This window comes from Callospermophilus lateralis, chromosome 16 (assembly GCF_048772815.1).
Source record: "Callospermophilus lateralis isolate mCalLat2 chromosome 16, mCalLat2.hap1, whole genome shotgun sequence".
NCBI classification, from domain to species: Eukaryota; Metazoa; Chordata; class Mammalia; order Rodentia; family Sciuridae; genus Callospermophilus; species Callospermophilus lateralis.
The window spans coordinates 23,702,044-23,727,362 of record NC_135320.1 but is presented as its reverse complement, the minus strand read 5'-3'; the positions used below and the strand labels follow the sequence as shown (position 1 = coordinate 23,727,362).

Genomic DNA, 25,319 nt, shown 5'->3' with positions numbered 1-25,319 from the left:
TTCTGTCAGTTACATGTAAATCCCAGTTCACTTTGCACCAGGTCAGAAAATTTGATTTTTTTGGTATTATTTAAGACTTCATTGTTAAAGTAATTATATTTGAAGACTTTTGTTTCCATAATGGTTATAATTTAGATAGTGTTTATAATAACTTTTTAATATACAAAACTTTAATTTTATTTAGAGAAAAAGATTTAGAACTCAGAGTTGCAGCTTCTGGAGTACAAGACCCTGAGAAATCGGTAAGGGTTCCTGGCATCTTCTAATATTTCAATTTTTAATTCAAATAAGCCATTTGAAATCAGTGGTAGGTAGGGATAGAGAATATTGGGGAACTCTAAGATTAGATCAGTTTAAACAGAAATTAATTCAGTCCTTATGAAATATAAATCTTAACTCTTACTTATTTTTTATTTTCCTAAGAAAATTTTTTCTTTTTATTTGTGTATCATTTTTAATTTGTTTTTAATTAGTTCTTTACTTTGTCATATGTACTATTCAAAAGGCAAGTTATCTCGGTGTAACTTAAAATCATGTGAATATTTTTCTTGGATATGTTTTAGCTACTTGCTTTTCTTATATGAGAGTGATTTCCAAAGAAACTGAAAGCTTTAATTCTAGTCTCTAAGCATTTTAGTAATTGTTATTTAATGTAAAACTAGAGAGATAATAATCTTATTTTTACTTTAATTTTGCAATTCTCATCATTAAGTGGAATGAATTACTCACATCATTGCAGTTAAGTAAGAATGAGGTAACAATTTATTGCTCTTACCACAATGTACTTTTTTGGTAGTTGAATATATATATATATAGTGTGTGTGTGTGTGTGTGTGTATATATATATATATATATATATATATATATATATGTATGTATGTATGTATACATATATATGTATGTATATGTATATATGTGTATATATATATATGTAGTTTATTAAGGGAAGTGTTTGTTTCATCTTTAAATGATGGTTATTACCTTTATTTTCATTAAAAAGTTAATTCTTTAAAAGGGATACAGCAAATCCTTATAATTATTCTAATTATTATTCAAGTATAGGCAGTTTCTGATTGACTTTCACTAAGTATATCCTTTAGGTTACTTAATCTGTTTTTTAAAAGTTTAATACTAGAACTGGAAATATAGCTCAGTGGTAGAGTATGTGCTTAAGTAATAAGCCCAGTACTCAAACCCCAGCAGATGAAAGTTTAATACTGTAAAAGTATCTCCCACTATGTGCTTCTGACTGTTCACAGAATAAGGTTTGTAGATTAACGTGAGAAGAATACCATAGTAGAGAAAAAGAAGAAAAATTCCAAAGCTAGATATATTTTCTTCCATCAATATATACTTCTGAAGTAGCTTTTGCATTCCTTTCATAAACTAGAGCTTTTTAATTTGAGAGATTGGTGTGTTAAATTTTAGATTGTGTGACAGATGTTATTTATCTTTGAATTGAAACTCCTAAAGAGTGTCAAGTTGATTTATGAGAATAAATGTTAGTAACAGTAATTGAAACAGTAATTGAACATTATTTTTGGGTTTATATTTGATGTTCAAATCAAATTATAATAAGTCAAATAATCAAATAATAATAAATGTAGTGCTAGAGTAGGAATTAACAAACTGTGGTCTGTACCCAAATCTTTCTTTTGCTTGCGTTTGTAAATAACGTTTTATTGCAGCACAGTCTCCTTCATTTCTAGGCTGAGTTTGGTAGTTCTGAAGTGACTACATGGCCTGCAAAGCCTAATAACTTTACTGTCTGGCCCTTTATAGAAAGTGTTCGCTGATCTTGTTCTACAGAGTACTTTGCTATTAGATAGAGAAGTAGCATAGAATTATGTTATAGTAGATAGAGTATTTAAAATTGGTATTTGGCTTTCGTTGTTGCCTGAATATTTATTAACATCAAGACCTTATGTGATTTATGTAATTCCCTGGGAGCCTCAGTTACTCATTTGTAAAATAAGAATTAGATCTTTAAATATTTTATAGTTGTAAAATTCTGTTATTCTGTGACTGTCTTAAATGACTATGGGGATAAAGGGTCTTTTGAAGTTCCTTCCGCCTCTAAATTTATGATTATATGTTAACAAACAGATTTTTCTTTCTTTATTTTAGCCTGATAGGCTAAAGCACTTTAGTACGGCACCAAGACACCGTGAAGAGATGATTCCACCTGAAAGACCCAGAGTAGCTTTCCAGACACCTCTCCCTCCTTTATCTGCCCCGTCTGCCCAACCCATTCCTTCAGTTTACTCCGTCCCTTCTCAGAATGAAGATTTGCACAATGAACTCAACAGTACTCTTGGTGAAATGGTGCCTCCCAGGTGCTTGTTTAAAATGTTTTGTGTTTTGAAATTAGGTATGGTATTGTTATATATTATGTTTGGAAGGATATGCTGAAGCAGATGACATTATCCTTCAGAGATTTTGTATCATTAATAGCTTTGCCAAATAATTTCTCTTGAAATTGATTTTTGTTGTTGGTCTAAAACTATTATAAAAACAAAGGAAATATTTTTTTGTTGTTTAATGATGATTTATATTTGTAGAATGAATTGCTAAGTAAAATTTAGGTTTGGGTCATATTTTTAATACCTTTTATCATAAAGAAAGTATGCATTATCCTCAATTTTATTATTTCCATTTGGCAAACATTGAAGTCTTTCTTCAACTTATGCAGGAAAAGTTTCTAATATGGCTCTTTTGTATATATGATTTTATTTTAGCTTCTTTTTCCTTCAGTTCTTTCTGTGATTATTCTGAGGCTATGCAACCCAAATGTTTGGAATAAAAGTGTGGAGATTATAAAAACTGTTATTTAGGTATTGGAGTAAAAATTTGATTTCTATAAAAGGCATCATGCTGTACTAGACTATATATATAAAGAAAATTCTATTAACACTGCTGTTTTCTGATTTATACTTCCTTTTTGTAGGACTCAATCTTATTTTTTGTTTACTACTAATGTTAATGTTAACATGCTTTACATTTGCATAATGTATTTAAACCTATAGGTTTTTGTTTTAAAACTTTTAAAGCATTGATATTTCTGGGCTGTCCTTCCTTGTTTGAGTAGGACTTGGTCTTTTATTTGTCACTAACAAATCATAGGGCTGTGTTTACTGTATTTATCAAGTGCTTCATTTTCTCTAATGGCTTCTGTACTCAAAAGACAGGGAGGGAATTGAAAGGACAGAGCATTGTGGTTTTAGCATTAGATTAGGGATCATATTGCTTCACTTCATGTCTGGAATTTGGAAAGACTGCATCTTTGTTGAATGTCAAAATTTCATTTGTAAAAGTAGAATAATAATATTTTTCTTATCTACAGTTACAGAGTTGTGAGGACTAAATACTACATAAGTCATAAAATTTAGGAGTTGGTGATAACAGCTCATTTTCATAATTGTTATTTAGTTTCTTTGTTGAAGTATTTGTTGTGAGGATAGTGAAGGTCGACACATGGAGTGACTAGTAAATATGAGAAATATTTACTACTGAAGAAAATTTAATGCATTCTTAACTCTTCAGAATCATTTTGGAGTACATAATAAAAAGGGAGAATCTGTTAAGATAAACTAAAAACTGAAAATATTTCAGATTCCCCCTTTTCTTTTTCTGTTATCTTATAGGATTTCCCTTTGCCATTTTTAGTATTAGAAAATACTGCATGGGTGGAAATACAGAGATATTTTCTAGTTAGTAATAAAATGCTGAAGTTGAGCTTTTTCAGAAGTTTTTTAAGTTTATGGAATACTAAAGATTACATCAAGACTTTTACTGTTGATATTTAAGTAATTTTTATTTCCCATTTAGGTTCACTTCCTGTGAAAGAACGTTTTATAAGTTAAAAAAAATGCCCCTTTCTCCAAATGGAATCATTTGTAATATATAGTTTTGTATCTTGTTTCCCTTTCTTCCTGGACTGTCCTTCCTCTTTTGTGTGTGTAGTTCACTATAACAACATGGAAATTTTCCATGCTTTCTTCCTCTTTTCCCTTGAGGTTTAAATGTTCCTACTTTGAATTCCTATAGCACTTTGTATTTACTTGTTTTATTTCATATCCTATACTTGATTGTAATTGTAATTTTTTTTCAGAATTATTTCTGAGACACAAAGATTGTATCCCTTTTTGTTTGATGTTGGCACATAATGATTATTGGGTACTAAATGATTAAATATTAGCTTGTTTTTTCTTGTTTAAGTGTTGTACTTGAGATTGTGAAATTTTATGCTATTTGATTTGCTTTTTAATCATAAGTTTTGATGAATTAGAGCAAGACTGTGGCTTTTTCTAAACTAGTGATTGGGATTCCAGTAATGCTTTTGCAAAAGAATAATATCTTGATTAAATATTTGCAGTAAAATATGAGAAGAATTTTCCATTTTTCGTTTGATATAGGGTTGCACCTCTACCTCCACCTCCCATACTTCCACCTCTAGTTACCAACTATCGAACTCCTTATGATGATGCATACTATTTTTATGGTGCCAGAAACACTTTGGATCCCAATCTTGCTTATTGTAAGTGATCTCTAGGGTAAATATCTTTTTTCAGTGGTTTCATAAGAGGAATTGATTTTTATTCAGGGAAAAATATATAAATGAAAAAACCCCCACAGCTTTTCTAAATTCAAGTATTATATATTGAATAACTCAATAAAGTAAACATCCGTATCAGTCCATTTTTGTTATTATAATGAAGAACCCGAAGCAGGCTACTTTATAAAAGATAGAGATTTATTTTGGCTCATAGTTTTGGAGGCCAAAAATTCAAAGAGTATGTATAGGCTCTTGTGAGGTCCCTCCTCTTCTGCCAGGTGCCATTGTGGCAGGAATATACATGAATCTCTGCCCATGTAGTCTTTCCTTATAAAACCATCAGGTTTTAATCATGGGGGCTCCACTCTAATAACCTAACCTAATATAATTTTTAAAAGTCTCACTGTAAAAACACCACAGTCAAATTAAGTTTTCACTTTCTCATTTCTTTTAAGGGATTAAACTCCTGCATGAGGGGACAAATCAAATTGAACCAATAGCAATACTCACTTAACAACCTAGTGATATTTGATAGTTATTTCATTTTCAACTAGATTTAAGAAATAATTATTTTGTGTTTTCTGGTGGTGGTCTTTACTAAGTCCTAATCCAGAAGAACATATTGATGCTTTTACTCAGCAAATATTTCATCATGTGCTTTTTCCTTTAGGGATAAAGTGTTATTAAAAGGGTACTCTGAAATAAATGTGTTTTTTTTTTTCTTCTTTTTTCTTTTCAGATGGTTCAGGAATGATGGGAGTACAGCCTGCAGCTTACGTTAGGACTCCTATCACCCAACAAGTAGCACAACCTATTATGTAAGTCGTTAGTTAAAAGAAAAATTTCTTTTTTCCCCTACTATTTTTATGGGTTAAAATATAACATAAAATTTTACATCTTAACCATTTTTTTTTTAAAGAAAGAGTGAGAGAGGAGAGAGGGAGAGTGAGAGAGAATTTTTAATATTTATTTTTTAGTTATCGGCGGATACAACATTTTTGTTTGTACGTGGTGCTGAGAATCGAACCCGGGCCGCACGCATGCCAGGCGAGCGCACTACCGCTTGAGCCACATCCCCAGCCCCATCTTAACCATTTTTAAGCAGACCTTTTCCAGGGGTATTTAATACATTCATAATGTTATGCAACTATCTCCAGAACTCTTTTTAACTTGTCAACTGAAATGACATATCCATTGAACAATAATGATATAATCCCCGTGTCTCCTTCCCTTATAATCTTCTTTCGTCATAAGTCACCATTCTATATAGGTGACTCTATGACCAGTGTGATTCTGCAATCTGTAGAATCAGAAAAATGAGAAATTATACCCCAATGATTAAAAAAAAAAATAAGTCACCATTCTATTTTCTATCATTTTTGATAATTGTAAATACCTTATGTGAGTAGAATCATACAGTATTTTTCTTTTTTTGATTTTTTTTCACTTAACATATGTTCTTAATTTTCTCATCTGTTATGGCACATCAGAATTTCCTTACTTGAAAGCTGAATAATAGGGGCTGGGGCTATAGCTCAGTGGTAGAGTGCTTGCCTCACACATGTGCGCACTGGGTTTGATCCTCAGCATCACATAAAAATAAATAAAGATATTGTGTCCATCTACAACTAAAACATAAGTTTTAAAAAAGATGAATAATAGTTCATGTTATATACCATAAATATTGTTTATTCATCCATTCATAGATATATGGATTGCTTCCAAATTGTAGCTCTTTCAAAAAGTGCTGCTTAGTAGCATGAGTGTATAGATATTTCCTTGAGACCCTATTTTCAGTTCTTTTGGCATATATACAGAAATGAAATTGCTGGATCATGTTCATTCTTTTTTGTTTATTTTTTTGGTATCAGGGATTGAACCCAGCGGTGCTTTTCCACTGAGTCACATCCCCAGCCCTTTTTTATTTTTTACTTTTAGACAAGGTCTCACTTAATCACTTAGGGCCTTGCTAAGTTGCAGAGGCAGGCTTTTAACTTGCTGTCCTCCTGCCTCAGCCTCCGAAGTCGCTGGGATTACAGGCATGTATCACTGTACCTGGCTGTAATTCTTTAAAAAACATTTTTAAGGCAACTGGAGGCTGTGACTTAGTGGTAGAGTACTTACTTAGCTTGCACAAGGCCCTGAGTCCCCAACCTCCTAAATTTTTTTTTTTTTAAGGAATGACTGTACTGTTTTTCACATTAGCTATACTATCTTCTGTTCTTACCACCAGGATATAGGGGTTCCAGTTTCTCCACATACTTGTCAACTTGCTATTTTCTGTTTTTTTTTTTTTTAATATTAGTCATCCTAATGTTTGAGGTGATATTTCATTGTAGTTTTGATTTGCATTTCCCTAATGATTTAGTGATATTGAACATCTTTTCCCTTATTTGGCCATATATTTATTTCTGGGCTTTCTATTCTATTTCCTTGGTATAAATGTCTGTCTGTATCCTTGAACAACATTTTCCAAATTTGCCCTCAATTTATTTGTTTTTGACTTCAAAAGATTTCTTTGTGTAGACAAAATGACAGCTGTAGTTTTGTTTTTATTTATTTTTTAAAATTTATTTTACCCATTCTTCTAGCACTGGCCAGTGTTTACATTTAGTGTAATTCTTGTTAAGGTAGAATTTTTATCTTTCATTTTACTATTTTTTTCCTATATGTTTTATGTAAATTTTGTTTTTCTGTTCCTAAGGGAGGAATTATTATTAATAGCCCCTAATTAAGGGACTTTTTGTTTTAAAAATTTAATAGCATTATATCCCTTGTTTCTTTTAGTATAATTCTATGTTTTTGTGGCTTTGCTCAGATTAAAATTAATATCTTAATTTAGAATAATTGAGTTTGGATTAATCCCAAGTTAATATACAAACTTTTTCTTCAATATAATACCATTCCTTTTCCTTTACTTGGTACTATTATTCTCAGATTACATCTTAGTATATTTAATCTCATCAACATAGTTTGGAAATTTTTGCTTTATCCAGTTGCCTTTTAAATCAAAGAGTTAGAGCATTAGTACATTTATAATATCTTTTGGTTGTATATGTAATTACCTTTACTGTTGCTCTTATTTTGTGTTTCCTTGGTTACTGTCATATGTTCTTTGATTTTACCTGAAGGGCTCTTTTAATGTTTAATATTTCTTATGGAACAGGTATGTTGGGAATAATTTAAGTTTTGATTTATTAGTATCTTAGTTTTTCATTTTTGAAAGGTAGTTTTGGTGGATATAGAATTATATTGGTTAACAGACTTTTGTTTTAGCTCTTTGAATTTATCATTCCCCCATCGTCAGTCCATTATGGTTTTTGATGAACTGTTAATCTCACTGAGAATTCCTTGTATATGATGAGCAGTTGTTTATTCTCTTGCTGTTTTCAAGATTTTCTCTTTGTTTTTATCTTCTAGCAGTTTTTGATATATGTAGTTGTGAATCTCTTTGAGTTTTTCTTACTTGGAGTTTGATGAGCTTAATGGATGTGTAAATATTTTTCATCAAATTTTTGACCATTGTTTTTCAAGAATTCTTTTTATTTTGTGTATATCTTCAAATATTCTTTATGTCCTTTTCTCTGTTTCTTTATTTTCTGAGACTCCTGTTACACATATATTGGTTCATTTGATGGTGTGTTCTACAAGGTTTCTAAGGCTTTGCTCTTTTTTTTTTTTTTTTTGTGGTGCTGAGGATTGAACCCAGGGCCTTGTGCATGCAAGGCAAGCACTCTTCCAACTGTGTTTTCACTTCCAAGTAACAATCACCTAGATCAAGAAATAGATCAGGTATTTGAAAGTTTCATGGTTTGTCAAAACAGAGACAGGAGGGAAGTTTATGAAGAGGTTACTATAGAGAAATGACCTATAGAGAAATGCCCTCTATTTTAAGATGTTTTTATATGCTGATCTGTTTCAAAGGACTGTTGCATTTTCTTCTTGGATTTTCTTATTCTTGAATGATAGGTGAATTCAAATTAATTGTTTATTTGATGCAGCAATACAGTTGGACAGAATGAACTGAAAATTACAAATGATCGAACAGTAAATTCAGGATTGGTCTTTGAAGATAAACCAAAGCCTTCTAAACAATCACTTCAGTCTTATCAAGAAGCTTTGCAGCAGCAGGTATTTACTTATTCATTTTGTGTCAGACATCTTTTTTGTTAACACAATAGTCCCTTAGAACTCAGAGTATGGCAAGGCAGGGAAAAAATAGTTATAATTCGATGTAATAAGTTTTGAAGTAGATATACTGAAATGCTGTGGAAAGCATAGAATAGGGAGAGTAATCACCTGGAGTTACTGGGAAGGCTTCACATGGTAGTTAATGGTTGAGCTGCATTTGTATGGTGAAAAAGTTAGACATTTCTGGCATATAGGAGAATTAAATTGTTTTGGGGGAAGAGTTAGATTGTGCTGGATTGTGAAGGATTAGGTAATAAAGAGCTCTCAGGTTCTTCTTGTTATGGACAGTCAAAAGAAGGAAATTTTAATCTGAGAAAAGTGAAAGGATTAGTTGATATAAACAAATCTGACTTTTAGGAAGATAACTTGTGATGTGAACAGTTGGCAAAGAGATGTGGCAAAGAAATCCAGTGAACTATTAAAGTAGTCCAGTCAGGAGGTGATGAGGCCTTGAGCCGGATGGAGAAGCAGAAGGACATCCAAGAGACAGTTCTGAGGTTTCATTGACAGGACTTAGATATAGTGAATGAGAAAGAACAGAGGGCTTGAAGATGATTCTGAGTGTTGAGTGTTATAATTTAGGAGAATAATGAGATTGTAAATCAAGAAAGGGGATGCAAGTAGTAGAATATGTTTAGGAAGAGAAAATAATAGATTTTATTATGGTTTGTAATGCTTGAAGAGAGTTTATTTAAGAGTAACTGTCTAATGTATAGAGGTTTTTATTGTTGTTTTTCAATTCTTTTATATTTGGGAGAGCCCTAGGACTCTTCTTAGAGATCTATGAGGATGTCTATATATCTAGCTAAACTAAGGTAATTTTTCTATAAAGTTCTACTTGGGATATCTTAAAATACTTCTATTTAGCTTTTACATGGGGAACCTCTGAAAAGATATAATATAGTTTTTTTTTTAAAGTTATAGTATAAGCACCATTACTTTTTGTATGTTAGGATTCTACAAATAGAAGACAATTTTGAATGAGCATATTACCACTGACAAACCTATATTTACCAACTCTAGAAGTCTGGCATGTATGTGATGACTTCTTTACCTCTGCTACAATGAAAGAGTGCCTAGATTTACCATATAGTTTTGAGTTTAAAAATGACTTTCCAAAATGTAGATTGTTGTTCATTGCCTGTCCATATGTCTCTAGAGAACAATCTTGTATTTATACTTGGTGATTAAAAGAATGTATTTGTTTTGTGTGTTTTATAAATCTGTACTTACTTTAAACCTTCAACCTCTCTGAATTCTGGGAATAGACTTTTACCTAGAAAGAGTAGGTTTGATGAGGTAGAGATTAGACTTTGTGGCCAGATGCTTCCAATGAAAAGGTATATAGAAAAGGAAAGAAAGGAGATCCTAATGGTCCATGACACTGGTGAGATTGGGAAAGAAATGATCAGGATAGAAGTAGGGGAGAAAGGGAGGAGTTGGTTAAGTTTCATGTGGGTTTAGTTTCTGGGATGGGAAGGATAGCAGCTATATATTGTAGCCGTTAAGGTATTTCTAAGTTGGGTGTTGGATATATTTTTTGATTTTAAACTTTACAGTGAGATGTACTGAAAAAAAAATCTAAACCAGAAAAATAAAATATCTGGTGTTACTAACCACTTGTATCAGCATACTTGTCAGTACTTATTTTAAATATATCTTACGTTGTCAAGATTCGGGAGCGAGAAGAAAGGAGGAGAAAAGAACGTGAAGAAAAAGAAGAATATGAAGCTAAATTGGAAGCTGAAATGAGAATTTACAATCCTTGGGGGAAAGGTGGAGGTGGTGCTCCTCTCAGGGATGCAAAAGGAAACCTGATAAGTATGCTGTTTCCATGGATTTGTTTTAAAATAAACTAAATTATATTTAACTTTTGAAAGAGTGAAAAATATAGGGATTCAGCATTTAAAGCAAGGTCTCTTTTTTTTCTTAATGTGATAGAAGCATTTTGATAATGAATATAGCAGAGTTTAGACTTTCTTATTTAGAATCCTATTAATTTATTTTTATTATAAATTGTCCATCCTCTGATAATATAACCCAACTGTATAGAAAAATTCATGTTAGTTGGTAGGTATTTACTCAAACTAGAACTTGGAATATTTTCTTTTGTAGTAAAAATAATAAAATTTTATGACTTTTTTCCTTAAGACTAGTAAGACATCTTAAAAATAAGTACTTGGGTATTGTGGGAAGGGAGCTTATATTTAATTCATATATCTGCTTAATGTAAGAGTTCCTTTGAAAAACTACTTGATCTCAGAAACTTTCTGGTAGGTTACAGAATTATGGTGTTATTTTCAGTTATATATTCTGAAAAGTTTCGATCTAGTAATGGAACAGTTTGAAAAAGTCATTTCACAACTTGGTATATATATATATTAAACATAGTTTCTAACTAGCTTGTAATTAAACAGATTTAAAATGGAGTAAGATAATGGGCTTTTGAAAATTGATTAGAAATAAGAAATAAAGGATGTTAGAAAAATACCTATTAAGATGTTAAAAATGTAGATTTCATGTTCTTCATATGTTAATAGGGTAAGTGATAAAATGAGAAGATTGCTAGATATTTAGTTATTAGCATCCTTATGTATTATAGCTTTTATTCTTTGTTAATTTTTTTTAAAAGGTACAGTTGAGACGCAATTAATAAGGTAACTCTTTTCCCCAAAAGATTTATTTCTTTGCTATCTTCATTTCATGAATGCTTTCCTCACAATTGTGGAAGACGGAACTCTATATTACTTTAAAAAAATTTTTTTAGTTGACCTTTATTTATTTACTTATATGTGGTGCTAAGAATCAGACCCAGTGCCTCATACTTGCTAGGCAAGCACTCTCTCATCCCACAACCCCAGCCCTCTATATTACTTTAAAAATTTCTTTTATATATGATATGATTTTAGGTGATGCTAGCTGAATGTTTTTTTTTAAATTGTCATAGTTAAATGTTTATTTGGATATATTGTTAGAAAAATACTGGTTTTGTACTTATGGATAGTGCTATAATGTTTCCTTTTAAAGTAGAGGTATTACTTAAAGGTGTTAATCAAGGCAGTTAATGAAAAGTACTATAACAATCCTGAATTCTTAGAGGCTTATAGCAGTATAAGTTTACTTCTCAGTTATGTCATATTCTGATGCTGTTTAGAGGTTCTTCTCCAAGAGATGACTCAGGGACCTGGACATTTTCCATTATGTCAGCACTCTGTTTTACCTTCTAGCTGCACAGACTGGGAACATGGGTGAGCTCAAGTTGAGAATTTTTTACTTTTTGTATATTGGAGATTGAACCCAGGGGTGCTTTACCACTGAGCTACATCAGCTACATCCCTAGTCCTTTTTTTTTTTTTTTTTTTTTGAGACAGGTTATTGCTAAGTTGCTGAGGGTCTCACTAAGTTGCTGAGGCTAGTCTGAACTTGTGATCCTTCTGCTTTAGCCTCCTGAGTTGCTGGAGTAATTATAGGGATGGGCCACTGTGTCTGGCAAGTTGAGGATTTTGTTGAGCCCTGACTTGAAAGTGAAGGGATGTTACTTTTGGCTTCATTCTGTTGTTCAAAACTAGTTATAGGTGGATTCTAACATAACTGCTTAGTACCTGGGAAGTCTAGTTTCTTTATGCCCAAGAGGAGGGCAAGGAGTTGATAATTACATAGGTATTCTTTGCTATTGGAAGTCTAAATTGTGAATTGATGGAAATTTACTAGTTGCCACAGGAGAAGTGTTTTAATGACTGAAACACTAGAAATAGGTTAATTTCTTAGAACTCTTTAGGCTGACTCTAAAATTATTTCCAGTTCAGATAATACAATTATGGTGTTCTATATGCATTTAATTGGTAGAAATATGTAGGATAAATGTGGGTTATTGAATTATAAAGTATCGTTTTAGAATTGCCTGACCTAATGGGAATAGATAAAACTCTTTTGAGATTTTCATTTTTGGTAGTAATGTTTAGTTTGCTTATTGAATACTGCAGTTTTGCCATGAAATAGAAAAGGTATACTCTTTTATCAAATACATTGGAAATAAATTTAAAAAAATTTTTTAGTTGTTCTTTTTAATTAAACATGACAGTAGAATTCATTTTGAAAATTTATACAAACATGGAATATATCTTATTATGATTGCAGTCTTGTGGATGTACACAATGGTGAGAGTCACTGTGGTGTATTTATATATATATATATATATATATATATATATATATATATATATATACACACACACACATACACATACAAAGGAAAGTTATGTCAGATTCTTTCCACTATCTTTCCCATTTGCATGACCCCTTCCTTCCCTTCATTCCCCTTTGTCTAATCCATCGAACTTCTGTTCTTCCCTCCATCCCCCTTGTTGTGGTTAGCATCCACATATCAGAGAGAACATTTGACCTTTGGTTTTCTGGGGTTGGCTACTTCACTTAGCACAATAGTCTCCAGATCCATCCATTTAATGGCAAATGTCATAAATTCATTCTGCTTCATGGCTGAGTAATATTCCACTGTGTATATATACACCACAATTTCTTTACCCCTTTATTTGTTGATGAGCATCTAAGTTGGTTACAGTAGCTTAGCTATTGTGAATTGTGCTGCTATAAACATTGATGTGGCTTTGTCACTGTAGTGTGCTGATTTTAAATCTTTTGGGTTATGCCGAGTAGTGGGATAACTGCGTCAAATGGTGGTTCCATTCCAAGTTTTCTGAGGAATCTCCATTCTGTTTTCTAGAATAGTTACACCAATTTGCAGTCTCACCAGCAATGTATGAGCATTCCCTTTTTTCCACATCCTTGCCAACATTTGGTTTTACTTGTATTCTTGATAATTGCCATTCTCACTGGAGTGAGATGGAGTCTCAGTGTAGTTTTAATTTGCATTTCTTTAATTGCTAGAGTTGTTGAACATTTTTTCATATATTTATTGAACTATAGCCATGGAAATATGAATATATTTCTTCTTTTGAGAAGGGTCTGTTCAGTTCCTTTGCCCATTTATTGACTGGGTTATTTTTGTTGTTATTTAAGATTTTTGAGATCTTTATATATTCTGAAAATTAATGCCTTCTCTGAGGTGCAGGTGGCAAAGATTTTTTACCATTCTGTGGGCTGTCTCTTCACACTCTAGATGTTTCCTTTGCTGCGAAGAAGCTTTTTAGTTTGACTTTATGACGTTTGCCAGTGAATGGATGTGTCTTGAGAATATCCTGCTAAGTGAAATAAGCCAGTCCCTCCAAACCAAAGATCAAATGTTTTTGCTGATATGTGGAAGGTAAACCTACAATAAAGGAGAGGAGGGGAAGAAGAGAAGTTCAGTAGATTAGACAAAGGGGAATGAAAGGAAGGGAGGGAGGTATAAGAATAGGAAAGACAGTAAAATAAATCTAACACAATTTTCCTAAGTATACATATGAAATCACCTAAGTGAATCCCACCATCATGTCTACCCACAAGAATGGGGTCATAATTAGAATAAGATAATAACCTATGCTTGTATAATTTTATCTACTGTCATGTATAAGTAAGAAGAATTAGAAAAAAAATCCAATTCTTCTGACACTCAATTTACCATAATTTATTTCTGGGCTCAGTTCTGTTTTAAAATTGAAAAGTATGATTCCTCCAATTTTGTTCTTTTTTTTCAAGATTGTTTGGACAATTCAGCTTCTTTGCATGTTTTACTATTAGTTGCTCAAGTTCATTCAAACGTGGTTGGATTTTCTTGGGATTGTACTAATCCTAAAGATAATTTAGGACAACAGCATCTTAATATTGAATCTTTTTTTTTTTTTTTTAAAAGAGAGAGTGAGAAAGGGAGAGAGAAAGAGAGAATTTTTAATATTTATTTTTTAGTTATTGGCGGACACAACATCTTTGTTTGTATGTGGTGCTGAGGATCGAACCCGGGCCGCACGCATGTCAGGCTAGCACGCTACCGCTTGAGCCACATCCCCAGCCCCAATATCGAATCTTTTGAGCCATGAATGTAGAATATCTATGCATTTATTACTTCTAGTTAATTTCTTTCAGCAATATTTCAGGGTATTTTTAATATTAGATCTTATACACATACATTAGTTTTATTGTGTAGTATTTCATGTGTTTTCATGCTATTTTAAGTGATACATTAAAAATTTCAGTGTCCATTTGTGTGTTACTTGTATATAGAAATATGGTTCATTTTCACATATTGTTTTTGTATTCTGTCTCTGCTAAATTCACTTTTGCGGCTTTTTTAGATTTTTTTTTGATGTTTGTTTATAGAGATAATCATGTCAACTTGTAAGCAAGGATAATTTTTGTCTTTTGCTTGTGTTTTGTACTAGTTTGGAATTACAAACCATATATTGAAACCATGAATAGACATCTCTTTCTTGTCCCCATAACTGTAGGTGGCAAGCATTCAGTTTTTCACTGTTTAAGTACCTGAAAGCTTTTATAAATTTTTTTTTCTAAATCACATCGTGTCGTTTTATTCCTAGTTTTCTGAAAGTTTTCTTTGTGAATGTATATTGAGTTTTCTCAGCAATAAATGAATGGATATTTATTCATTTATAGATATTTATCCATCCATCTTGCTATGTTACTCAGGCTTGTCTCATGACTGGCTACTTAATGTGATTTTTACATTGTGATAGTCAACGAATTTTGCTTTCCATGGAAAAAACCCTGTTGGTAATGGTATATTGTCTTTTTAACATTTTGTAGAATTTTATTTGCTAATATTTTGATAGGGATTTTTGCCTCCAGGTTCATAACAAATATTCATTTGTTTTTATTCCCACTGAATAATGTTGTCTGGTTTCATAATTCGAGTTGACAAGTATTTTCTCTTCTATTGATAGAAGATGCAGTGAAGCTGTCTGAGAATGGGAATTACCTGTTTGGGACAATTTTAAACTATAAATTCAGTTTCTTTCATAGATAAAAAGATTCTCATGTTGTGTGAGCTTTCAAGATTTGAGTAATTTAGTAAACATCCATTTCATCTAAGTTTTCAAATTTATTGGAATAAAGTTTTTTATAACTTTTCTGTTTTTTTTAAAAATGTCTATAGATTCTATGGTGATGACTCCTCATTCATTCTTCATATTTTTAATTTATATATTCTCTCTCCTTTTTTTTTTTAGTCTGTCTGGCCAAAGGAGTATAAATTTTATTGATCTTTTCATAGAACTAGCTTCAGTTTTTACCGATTTTCTTTAATATTCTTTTCTGTTTCATTGTGTTTTGTTCTTTATTGTTTTCTTCCTTTATTTTACTTTATGCTTACTTTTATTTTTCTGATTTCTTTATATGGGAGCATAGATTATGATTTGAAACCTTATATATTTTCTATGCATTTCTGTATGCTACGAATTTTTCCTCATTTCTTTACCCATGCTTCACAAATTTTGGTATATTGCATTCTTATTTTCACTCAGTTTAATTTTCTGACTTTCTTTGTGATTTTTCTATGACCAATCAGTTATTTGGAAGAGAAGTTTAGAAAAATTCCAAAGAGGTCCCCCCCCCCCAATTTGTAGTCTTTTCTCTATTTTTGTTTAGAGAATATACTTTTTGTGATATCACTGATTTTAAATTTGTGAGATTTATTTCATGGACCACCAGTTATATTTAACTCTTCTTAGAGATTGTGATCTTTTTTTAAAAAAATATATGCTTATATACATATACAATTTATAAATTTATTATAATATATATGTTTACACTTTAAATTAGGTTAATTTCAAACTATGTATTTATTACTAGTAATTGTCAGAGGTAGAAATTTTGCTTGCTCTCTGAATTAACTGATTACAAAGGTGTTTGAATGCCAGCCATGAATTACTGAAATTTTGGGGCTTATAAGTAATATTATAACATATTATAGCCATTTTCTTTAAATGTTTTAGTTCTTACTTCCACCACAGTATAAAGAGCAACATCTAACTTGTAGAGTTAATTTTAATTTTGAAATGTTCATTTAGATCCACAAATATAAAGATTATAAAACAAGTAATGAAAAAATTAAGTACAATTTATATGTAATTTACCTGTAAGATCATACAATTTAGCACTAAATTGTTCAAGGGGTAGAATTGTTTTCCCACACATGAATCTATGGCTTTTTGTTTGTTTGTTTTCTATTCTGTTTGTTTAGAGATATTCTAATGCTGACAATCTTATTTTAAATGATTTTTATTTAAGACCAATGTTCGCAGCTGGCAAATTACACTCTTGACCATAGTACTTTTTTTCTTTCTTTCACTTTTTTGTTGATTTCAAACCTTTTATTTTACTACTTCACAAAAATGGATGAGGAGTGGCCAATAGATGGACAAGTTATTATTTTTTTTAATAAAAAGCAGTATGAATTTATCTTGATTGCTAAATCTGATTTTTAAATCTTAAATAATACATATTCTATGAAATTCTTTTTTTTATGTAAAGTACATTGAATAATACTCTAATTGAGAGGTCCATGTATAATGAACAGTAAATTATGTTATTGATTTTGAAGTTTATTAGTGTTTGCTTACTTATGGAATATTTATCTTTTAATGTATACTTTATATAGGTGACTATCAAAATGAGATTGTATTCCCTAAGCATTCACTAGGTTAACAGCAGAGTTCTGGGTGTCATACTGGAAGGAGTGAATTTGCTCTACTGCAGTCTGATAATAGAAAAAAATAGAAGAATATTGTGAGCAATTTTATTTATAATGAACTTCTCGTTTACATAGGCCATTATTTATGCTGTTCTAGTGAATTGGAGTTATTTTCAAGTTATTTTGTTTTTATTTCCAAACATCTCAAGGACTACAGCTTGTAGCATATGACTTTTGACTTTCCCATCATCTTTCTCTTTTTATTCTCCCATATTCCAATAGATCTCGGGATTTGGTGATGATTTCACCAACCTACCCCTTTCCAGTCCTTGGCACTTTGGAGTTTTGTTGCAATCATCTTTTCTGTGTGATTTGGACCAGTCCCATCTCTTTTACATTTATAGGTTTTCCACTTATTCTTCCCTTCTATCTCTGAACATGCTCAGTTATGCTTAGTTAACTTGTATTATTACACACAGATATTCTGCTCATTATGCTACTTTTTTATCATATAAAATACATTCAAAGACTGTTGTTGTCATTTACCAATGCTACGTTTTCGAAAATAATTGTTCTTATTTCAATTTAATGGTTTTTACTTAGACCATGTCTCTTTGAACTGACAGTCTTTCAAGTCCTCTGCATTCTCTAAGATGCTATTTTTTGGTTCAGTTAAGATTTGTTGGATGTGTATCATGAACCTATTTAGACTCTTCTCAGCTGGGAGCATGATCTCTTCTAAAGATTATTCTCTGACCTCATGTGCACCTTGATAGATAGGATGATCCATTATCTGTTCTTTCCCCTCTCATGCCTTCTATTTCCTCCCATGTTACTCCTTGGGCCTTCTACAGATTTGAAGCCTTCCCTGCCCCTGATCACTTTTAAAAGTTCAGTTCCAGCCTGTCTTTGCATCTCCGTACCTTTTATATTTGGGGGATTATTTGTACCTAGCATGCAAAACAAACTTAACTTTTCAAGTAATTTTTACTGCCATGTCCTGTTAAAGGTGTCATAATACAGTATTCAAACTAAAAGATGCGAATGAGATCTTTTTGACTCCCTGTATCTAGTCAATTAATAAGTCTAATGTATGAGTTCTGCTTCTTCAGTGTTTCTTGGATTTTCTTCATAGAATTTATTTGTACTACTTCCATAATTGAGATTTATTATGTTTACTTGGGTTCTTTCCATTTCCTCATTATTTCATCATCATCTATTGTTTTTCATATCCAAGCTATAACATGTATCAAAAATATGACCAATTATTTTTATTCCATTCCCAGAAATCATTGAGGACTCTGGAGTTTTATTGCCTAAGTTTATATTCTTATGCCATTTACTTGGCTTTGTGAATCTTTGAACAAATTGATTTAGTTCAGTTTTCCCATATATAATACTAGGGTAAAAATAACAGTCCCATATTGTATGAATTATTGTTTAGTATATAAAAATGGTGAATATTTAATGTTACTTGCCATTATTACTAATACTGCTTCAACGACTACCAAAACTGTTTCTCCATTACCATCTATAGAATAAAATTGAGAACCATCTGTGTGCCTTTTAGGACATTCCAGAATAGGTATCTAATCTACAGTTTCCTAGCTTATTTCTCATTACTCTATTACATGTATGTTGTACTCTAGGCAAGTTCACTACTTTAATGTTTCTGTAAGGCTCCTCATAATTTACCCTCTTGGAGCATTTTATCACATTATTGTAATTCTTTATTATTCTTTCTCAGTCACTTTTACCTTTAAAGCTTCTAGCCATTGTTATTCTTTTTTTTTAATATTTATTTTTTAGTTGGACACACTGTCTTTATTTATTTATTTTTATGTGGTGCTGAGGATCGAACTCAGGGCCTCGCAAGTGCTAGGCGAGCGCTCTACTGCTGAGCCACAACCCCAGCCCCATGTTATTTTTTTCTAGTCATCTTTACCTTTAAAGCTCCTATCCATTTTTTAAGTTCAAGCTACCCTAAATATTATGATATGAACTTCCCTGATTCTAAGCTCCCATTCTTTTTTTTGGTAACATTCACATCTTACTTGCCACATTCTGTTATTCTATGATTCATGTTCAAAATACATCATTGAACATAATGTGCTTCCTCATAAATACTTATATATTTAGGTTTGAGTTCATTTTTATTGCTGCAATTCTATTGCAGTTATTTGGGGAGAGAAGAACTACTTTTTGTTTTATTTAACTTTTGAGATCTATAAACATTCAGGTATGTTGTGTTTCTAAGATTGAGGGGTTGTTTGACTCAGTTCTTGGTGCCCAGTTCTAGACATTGTTTTGTGTATTAGATACCTATTACTGTACGCAAAACCACTCCAAAACTTAGTGTTTTAAAATAATAAACATTTACTCTCCTATAGTTTTGTGGATCTATAATTTGTGAGTGGTCCATAATTTGACCCATTTTTCACATGGCTCAGTGGGCATGATTAGTTCCTTGCCATATGAGCCTCTCCATAGGGCTTTTTGAGTGTCATTCGGCAGTTGGCTTTTTTTTGGAGCAAGTGATCCATAGATCGATCAAGGTGGAAACCATGTCTTTTATGGCATAGCCTTAGAAGTCACGTACCGTAATTTCTTCATTATCTAGTGATAACAAGTGACTTACACTGGGCATGATGGTGCACACTTGTAATCCTAGTGAATTAGAAAGCTAAGGCAGGAGAATCACAAGTTTGAGGCCAGCCATAGCAACTTAATGAGATTCTGTCTCACAATTTAAAAAAAGGTCAGGAATGTGGCTTTACCAGTGGTAAAGTATGTCTGGGTTCAATTCCCAATACCCCTATCCCCTTTCCCCCTACAAAATAAATGAGTTACTAACTCTTTATGACACTGAAGGGGAAGATAATTGAGCTCTACCTTTTGAGGGAAGACTGTCAAAAAATTTGAGGATATAAAACTCCATTCCACCTGAGTATTTGTTTTCATTTTATTAGAAGAGCTGATGGATTGGGGTAAATTAATTTTACCATGAAGTGTTTTGAATTGTTGCTACATTTATTCTATATTGAATTCTATGTTATGAAATAACAGTGTTAATATGGCTTGTATGGAATGTCAAAAGATTTATGTATCCTTAATTTCTCTACTAATTTTGAGTTTATTTTACAGGGTTATCCTTTGAAAATGTTAAAGTTTTGATGATTTTTGTTTCTATTTTCAGAGCAACAACATATCATTGGATCACTCCCAGCTTTGTCTTATTGCTGTTTTTCTCTGATTCCCTATTTTAAGAAAATGTATTAAGCTACCAGTAAATTATTGAAATAAATGGTTTATTTTTCCCTCTCAGCTGATTTGAATAGGATGCACAGACAAAATATAGATGCCTACCATAACCCAGACGCAAGGACATATGAAGATAAAAGGGCTGTTGTATCTCTAGACCAAAATTTAGCCACTTCAAATGCTGAGAACATAGAAGATTCTGGAAATAAAAACTCAGGTTTTTAATCACATTCTATTTTTTTTTTTACATTTCTAAAGTTGTTCAGTAACATTTCTCTTCTATTCTTTGACACAATTCTCATTGTGATTTTGAAAAGTTGGTTTATATGAGTCAGGATATTATTTACAATACTTTTCTAAGAAGTTTTGAAAAAACTAAGAAGTAGTTTTGAAAAAAGTTGAACAGGGAAAGGTTGGTTCTTAATACTATGTTTTTTTTGTCTATTTTACCTATTGTTAACATTTTAAATTTACTAATTGGGGGACAATTTTTAAAATCAAACACTTTTTACACCTACAATTTGCTTCTTTTTTAAAAAACTAATTATTTTTACATGAGCTCATTATTATTATTATTTGCATTACAATTCTTAATATACCTTTATACCACAATTTATCATATCTCTGTATACAAGATATGTTGACAGCAAGTTGACATCTTCATACATATATTTTGTACAATGATGAAGGTTTCTTTCTACTATCCATGCAGTTCCCCTTCTCTCTCCCGTTCCCTCCCACCCCTCTTCTCTATCTAGAGGCAATCATCTTCCCATGCTCTTCCTCCCTACCCCATTTTGAGTCACCCCTCTTATATCAGAGAAGACATTCAGCATTTGTTTTTTTGGGATTGGCTAACTTCATTTAGCGTAATCTGCTCTAATGCCATCCATTTCCCTGCAAATGCCATGATCTTATTATTTTTTAGTGCTGAGTAATTGTGTATAAATGCCACATTTTTTTAATCCATTCGTTCATTGAAGGGCATCTAGGTTGGCTCCACAGTTTAGCTATTGTGAATTTGCTTCTTATACCCATGATTACATTAGTGAGAAAGCATCAGGTATGTTATGATAAATTGTACAAGTAAATTTTTTTTGCTTTTTTTAGTGATGACTTACCCTCCCTTGTAAAATCACAGTACACAAAGAAAAGAATTAAAAGTTTAATATCTGATCACAGACTTCTTTCTTAGCCAAATATATTTGCTTTATTGTGAAATAATTAAAGTTTTCTATAAGTTGAAATTATTCAATACCTTTTTTATGACTTGCCAGAAAAAGTTGTCATTTTCTTCCTTTATCAAGTATATATGAAAGTATATAATATATTTAAGAATCAAAAGAAATATAAAGAATATCCCACCTTGCAATATATTTTGATATTTATGAAAGTAACCATTTATTCACTCCCCAATTCTGCTTGTGTACTTTCACAGAACTTTTGATTATAGACTAGAAAAGAACTTTACATTAGGACGTTCTCCTAATAAAATTTTTACAACCTTTTAGAACACCTTAGGAGATGGTTGTTTTTTGTGGATAGCTTGTGTCATTATCTGATCTCTAATTATGAGAATATACTTTCTAACTGTGATCCACAACAGATTTTTACCTTTGAGCCCAATTTTGATTTTTGGAGTACTAAAATTGGAATCACTAATTTTATGAAATCATTAAATTTGTTCTCTTACTCTGTAGTAATTTAGTGTGTAGTGTACTAGGAACATCAAAACACTTTTTCATAGTATTGCTGCTAAGAGAATTTTGGCTTCTTGTTATTAAGTTTTTTTCTCCTCTTCATTTACTGCTTCTTTCAGTAGTCTGTATTAAGATTTCAGTGCTACAGATCTCTTCTTTATCCTTTTCTTCCATACTTTATATTGTTTGTAGATCTATCTCAGCCTAGAACTTATTCTTTATTAGTAATTACATTTTCAGGAGTCTAGCTCTGCTCCCCCAGGGAAAACACTTGGAAAATCAATAGTTTCCATGATTTTTTCCCAAGAGCATAAGACTGATGATTGAATACACACAGCAAGATTTGTTGTCTATGGCCTTTCTTTCCTACCACCAGGTTTTTATGCTGGTAGTGTTGCTAGGGATGCTTTATTTTTTAAAAAATCATTTATAAAAATCATAAATGTTTTAAATTTCCTTTTTTGCGAATTGAAAATTCCCTAAGTTCAATTTTGTTTTCCTAAGAATTAGCCTCAAATAAATAAACCTTTTACATACAAGAAGCTATCCAAACCACCTAATTTGTCCTTTGCCATATAAATCTGTATGTGTGTACTATATACACGTTCACATATGTGTGCTTACATACACATACATATGTGCCATTTAGTATTTTTTAAAAGGCCTTAGAAAACTTCAAATATATCTGAAAATTGAATGTTTTAATGTATGTTTAAGATTCATTATCCTGGTATGTTTTGTCTTCATTAGGCCTGTTTTTTTAGGCCCTTTATAAAGTTCTATTTTTCTTTTTTAAAAAAAAATTTTCTTATTTTTCTTCTGGATTTTGGATTTTTTAAGTTTATGGTTATTACATGGGCTGATGTTTATAAAATCCTATACTAATTTGGCTTACAATTACATGCCTAGATGCATTCTATTTTCTTTACTTTTTTTTGGTGGTGCTGGGGATTGAATTCAGGGTCTCACACATTCTAGGTAAGCACTATACCACTGAACCACATCCCCAGTCCCTCTGTTTTCTTTATATAGGGTAAATGTTTCCCTATCATTTTATTTTTTTTAAAGTTATTTCTAAAAGAACTTATTTTCTCAGGCTTGAATATTTCTTCATTAATTATCCCCAGAGGTTTAGAATGAGAGTGAACATCAGGGTGAAAGATAACATTCAATTTTGTTTTATTAATCAGTTTTTCCTCACAGCATAAGATTTAAAAGAACCTTCAAGGTGTATGTTTGGTTATGTTTTCATTAGAAACATTTTCTAGTGGGGAAAAAAAGTATTTATGATGTTTAAGTTTTGACTTGACTTTCTGCTGATCTATTCAAAAAAGCCTTAATAAATTTAAATACAAAGGCAAAGTAGGCTTGAATGACAGGTAAACTGCAAAGCAGTCTGCCTAAATGAAATGACACAAGTGAGGAAAATACGTGCTTTGGATTGATGGTACAAAAAAGGAGTTAGTAATTAAAAAAAAAATATAAAGTTATATGAGGCTTAAATGTCATTTTTTATGTTTGCTTTCAGAGAGATTCCTAGGGGATAATTGCTTCTTCACATTGCTTTTATGAAATAAATTTTCCCTTTAAGAATATATAATAATATTTATAGGTGAAATTTTTATTATTTATATTTATAAACCACTAATTCAGTAGTTTTAAAAATAAAAGCTGTTAAAATGATTAAGATTCATTCTAATTTGTTAAAAATGTCTTATAACTGACTTGCTATCCTATATTTATATTATGGTTGAGAAGAATTTTAGAATTACCTATTTTAAAAAACAATTTCAAAACTTTTAATTGTGTATGTAATGCATTTTAATACGTGATTAAGAACTATTCTTAAGCATAGGGTATTCAACTGTATAAGAATTTAAATATTTTTTTCCTCTTAATTTTGGTTTGTAGCTTTTTCTATGACAAGAATTGTTTAGGCTATTATTTTTTTCATTTCTGTAGTGTCTTTCAGCTATAGTATCATTTTCAACTATTAATTTAGTTATAGTCTTACCATTTTTCTTTTTCTTTCTACTTTTTTTCTTGTCTTCCGATTCTAATCTCAATTTTCCTCTTTGGATTTTCTTCTGGATTCTGTATTTAGCACAGCTTTCCTAAATCAGGATTGATTATCAAATTTTCATTCTTTAACCTTTACATTTTTCTAATGGTTTATTTTTGTAAAATGTCTTATTCAAGGTCATATGCAAACACAGAGCTCTCCTTTTGCTCGGGGAAATATATTTTGTGAACCTCCAACTGATCTTCAGATTAAACAGCAAGAATTATACAAGAATTTTCTTCGTTTTCAGGTGAAGACTTATTTGATCATATTTTAACAGTTCCGTAGGAATTCTATAAGCTAATCTTGTAGAGATTTTTTTTTTTAATTCACAGGATGTATTTTCAATTCTAAAATCCCATGTAATTATCTAAAATATCTAATTTATACCAAATGTAGGTAGTACCAAAATTATGTTATTACTTCAGATATATCTGAAAAAAAAGAAATGAGATATTATATATATTGTAGTTGATTTTATATTTTCTAATCTATCTTTCTTTCTTTCTTTCGTGTGTGGGGGCGTGTTGGGGATTGAACTCAGGGCTTTGTGCATGCAAGGCAAGCACTCCACCAACTGAGCTATATCCCCAGCATTTTCTAAACTTTATTAGGCAATTAGTTAATAAGTCAAAGAATGCTGAGATTTCAAGAATTCACTCAAATATTAGCTACTACCCAAGGGTATTGGTCTCTCAAATTGTGTAACACTGCTGAGGATATAGAATCATTTATTAAACTTGAAGTACCTTGTGCTCTATTGCCTACTGTGATAACAAGTCAAAATTTAAGTTGCTAGAAATTATTTACCCATGGTCTAATGTACAATTTAACCCTCTCCCAATATCTGCCAATTGTATAGCTTTTTTATTGTTTATAAGATACTGTTTTACATGTAGTATCTCATTAAACTTCAAAACTCTCCGAGGGAAGATATTTTTATCTCTAC

General features: G+C 31.3%; 1 protein-coding gene across 13 annotated transcripts in view; it reads left to right on the top strand.

Annotated features, from left to right (window-relative positions):
* Positions 1 to 25,319, top strand: part of Cspp1 (centrosome and spindle pole associated protein 1) — a 110,488-nt gene that overhangs the window by 44,386 nt on the left and 40,783 nt on the right. For 7 of the 13 annotated variants that reach the window (XM_076835490.1, XM_076835486.1, XM_076835483.1 and 4 more), the window contains 9 exons: positions 185 to 242; positions 713 to 754; positions 2,128 to 2,336; positions 4,416 to 4,537; positions 5,295 to 5,373; positions 8,557 to 8,686; positions 10,420 to 10,567; positions 20,673 to 20,825; positions 24,508 to 24,620. In XM_076835490.1, the coding sequence (XP_076691605.1) occupies positions 185 to 242; positions 713 to 754; positions 2,128 to 2,336; positions 4,416 to 4,537; positions 5,295 to 5,373; positions 8,557 to 8,686; positions 10,420 to 10,567; positions 20,673 to 20,825; positions 24,508 to 24,620 (1,054 nt within the window). The remainder of the gene's footprint in view (positions 1 to 184; positions 243 to 712; positions 755 to 2,127; positions 2,337 to 4,415; positions 4,538 to 5,294; positions 5,374 to 8,556; positions 8,687 to 10,419; positions 10,568 to 20,672; positions 20,826 to 24,507; positions 24,621 to 25,319) is intronic. The other 6 variants (XM_076835491.1, XM_076835489.1, XM_076835488.1 and 3 more) reach the window with 1 other exon arrangement.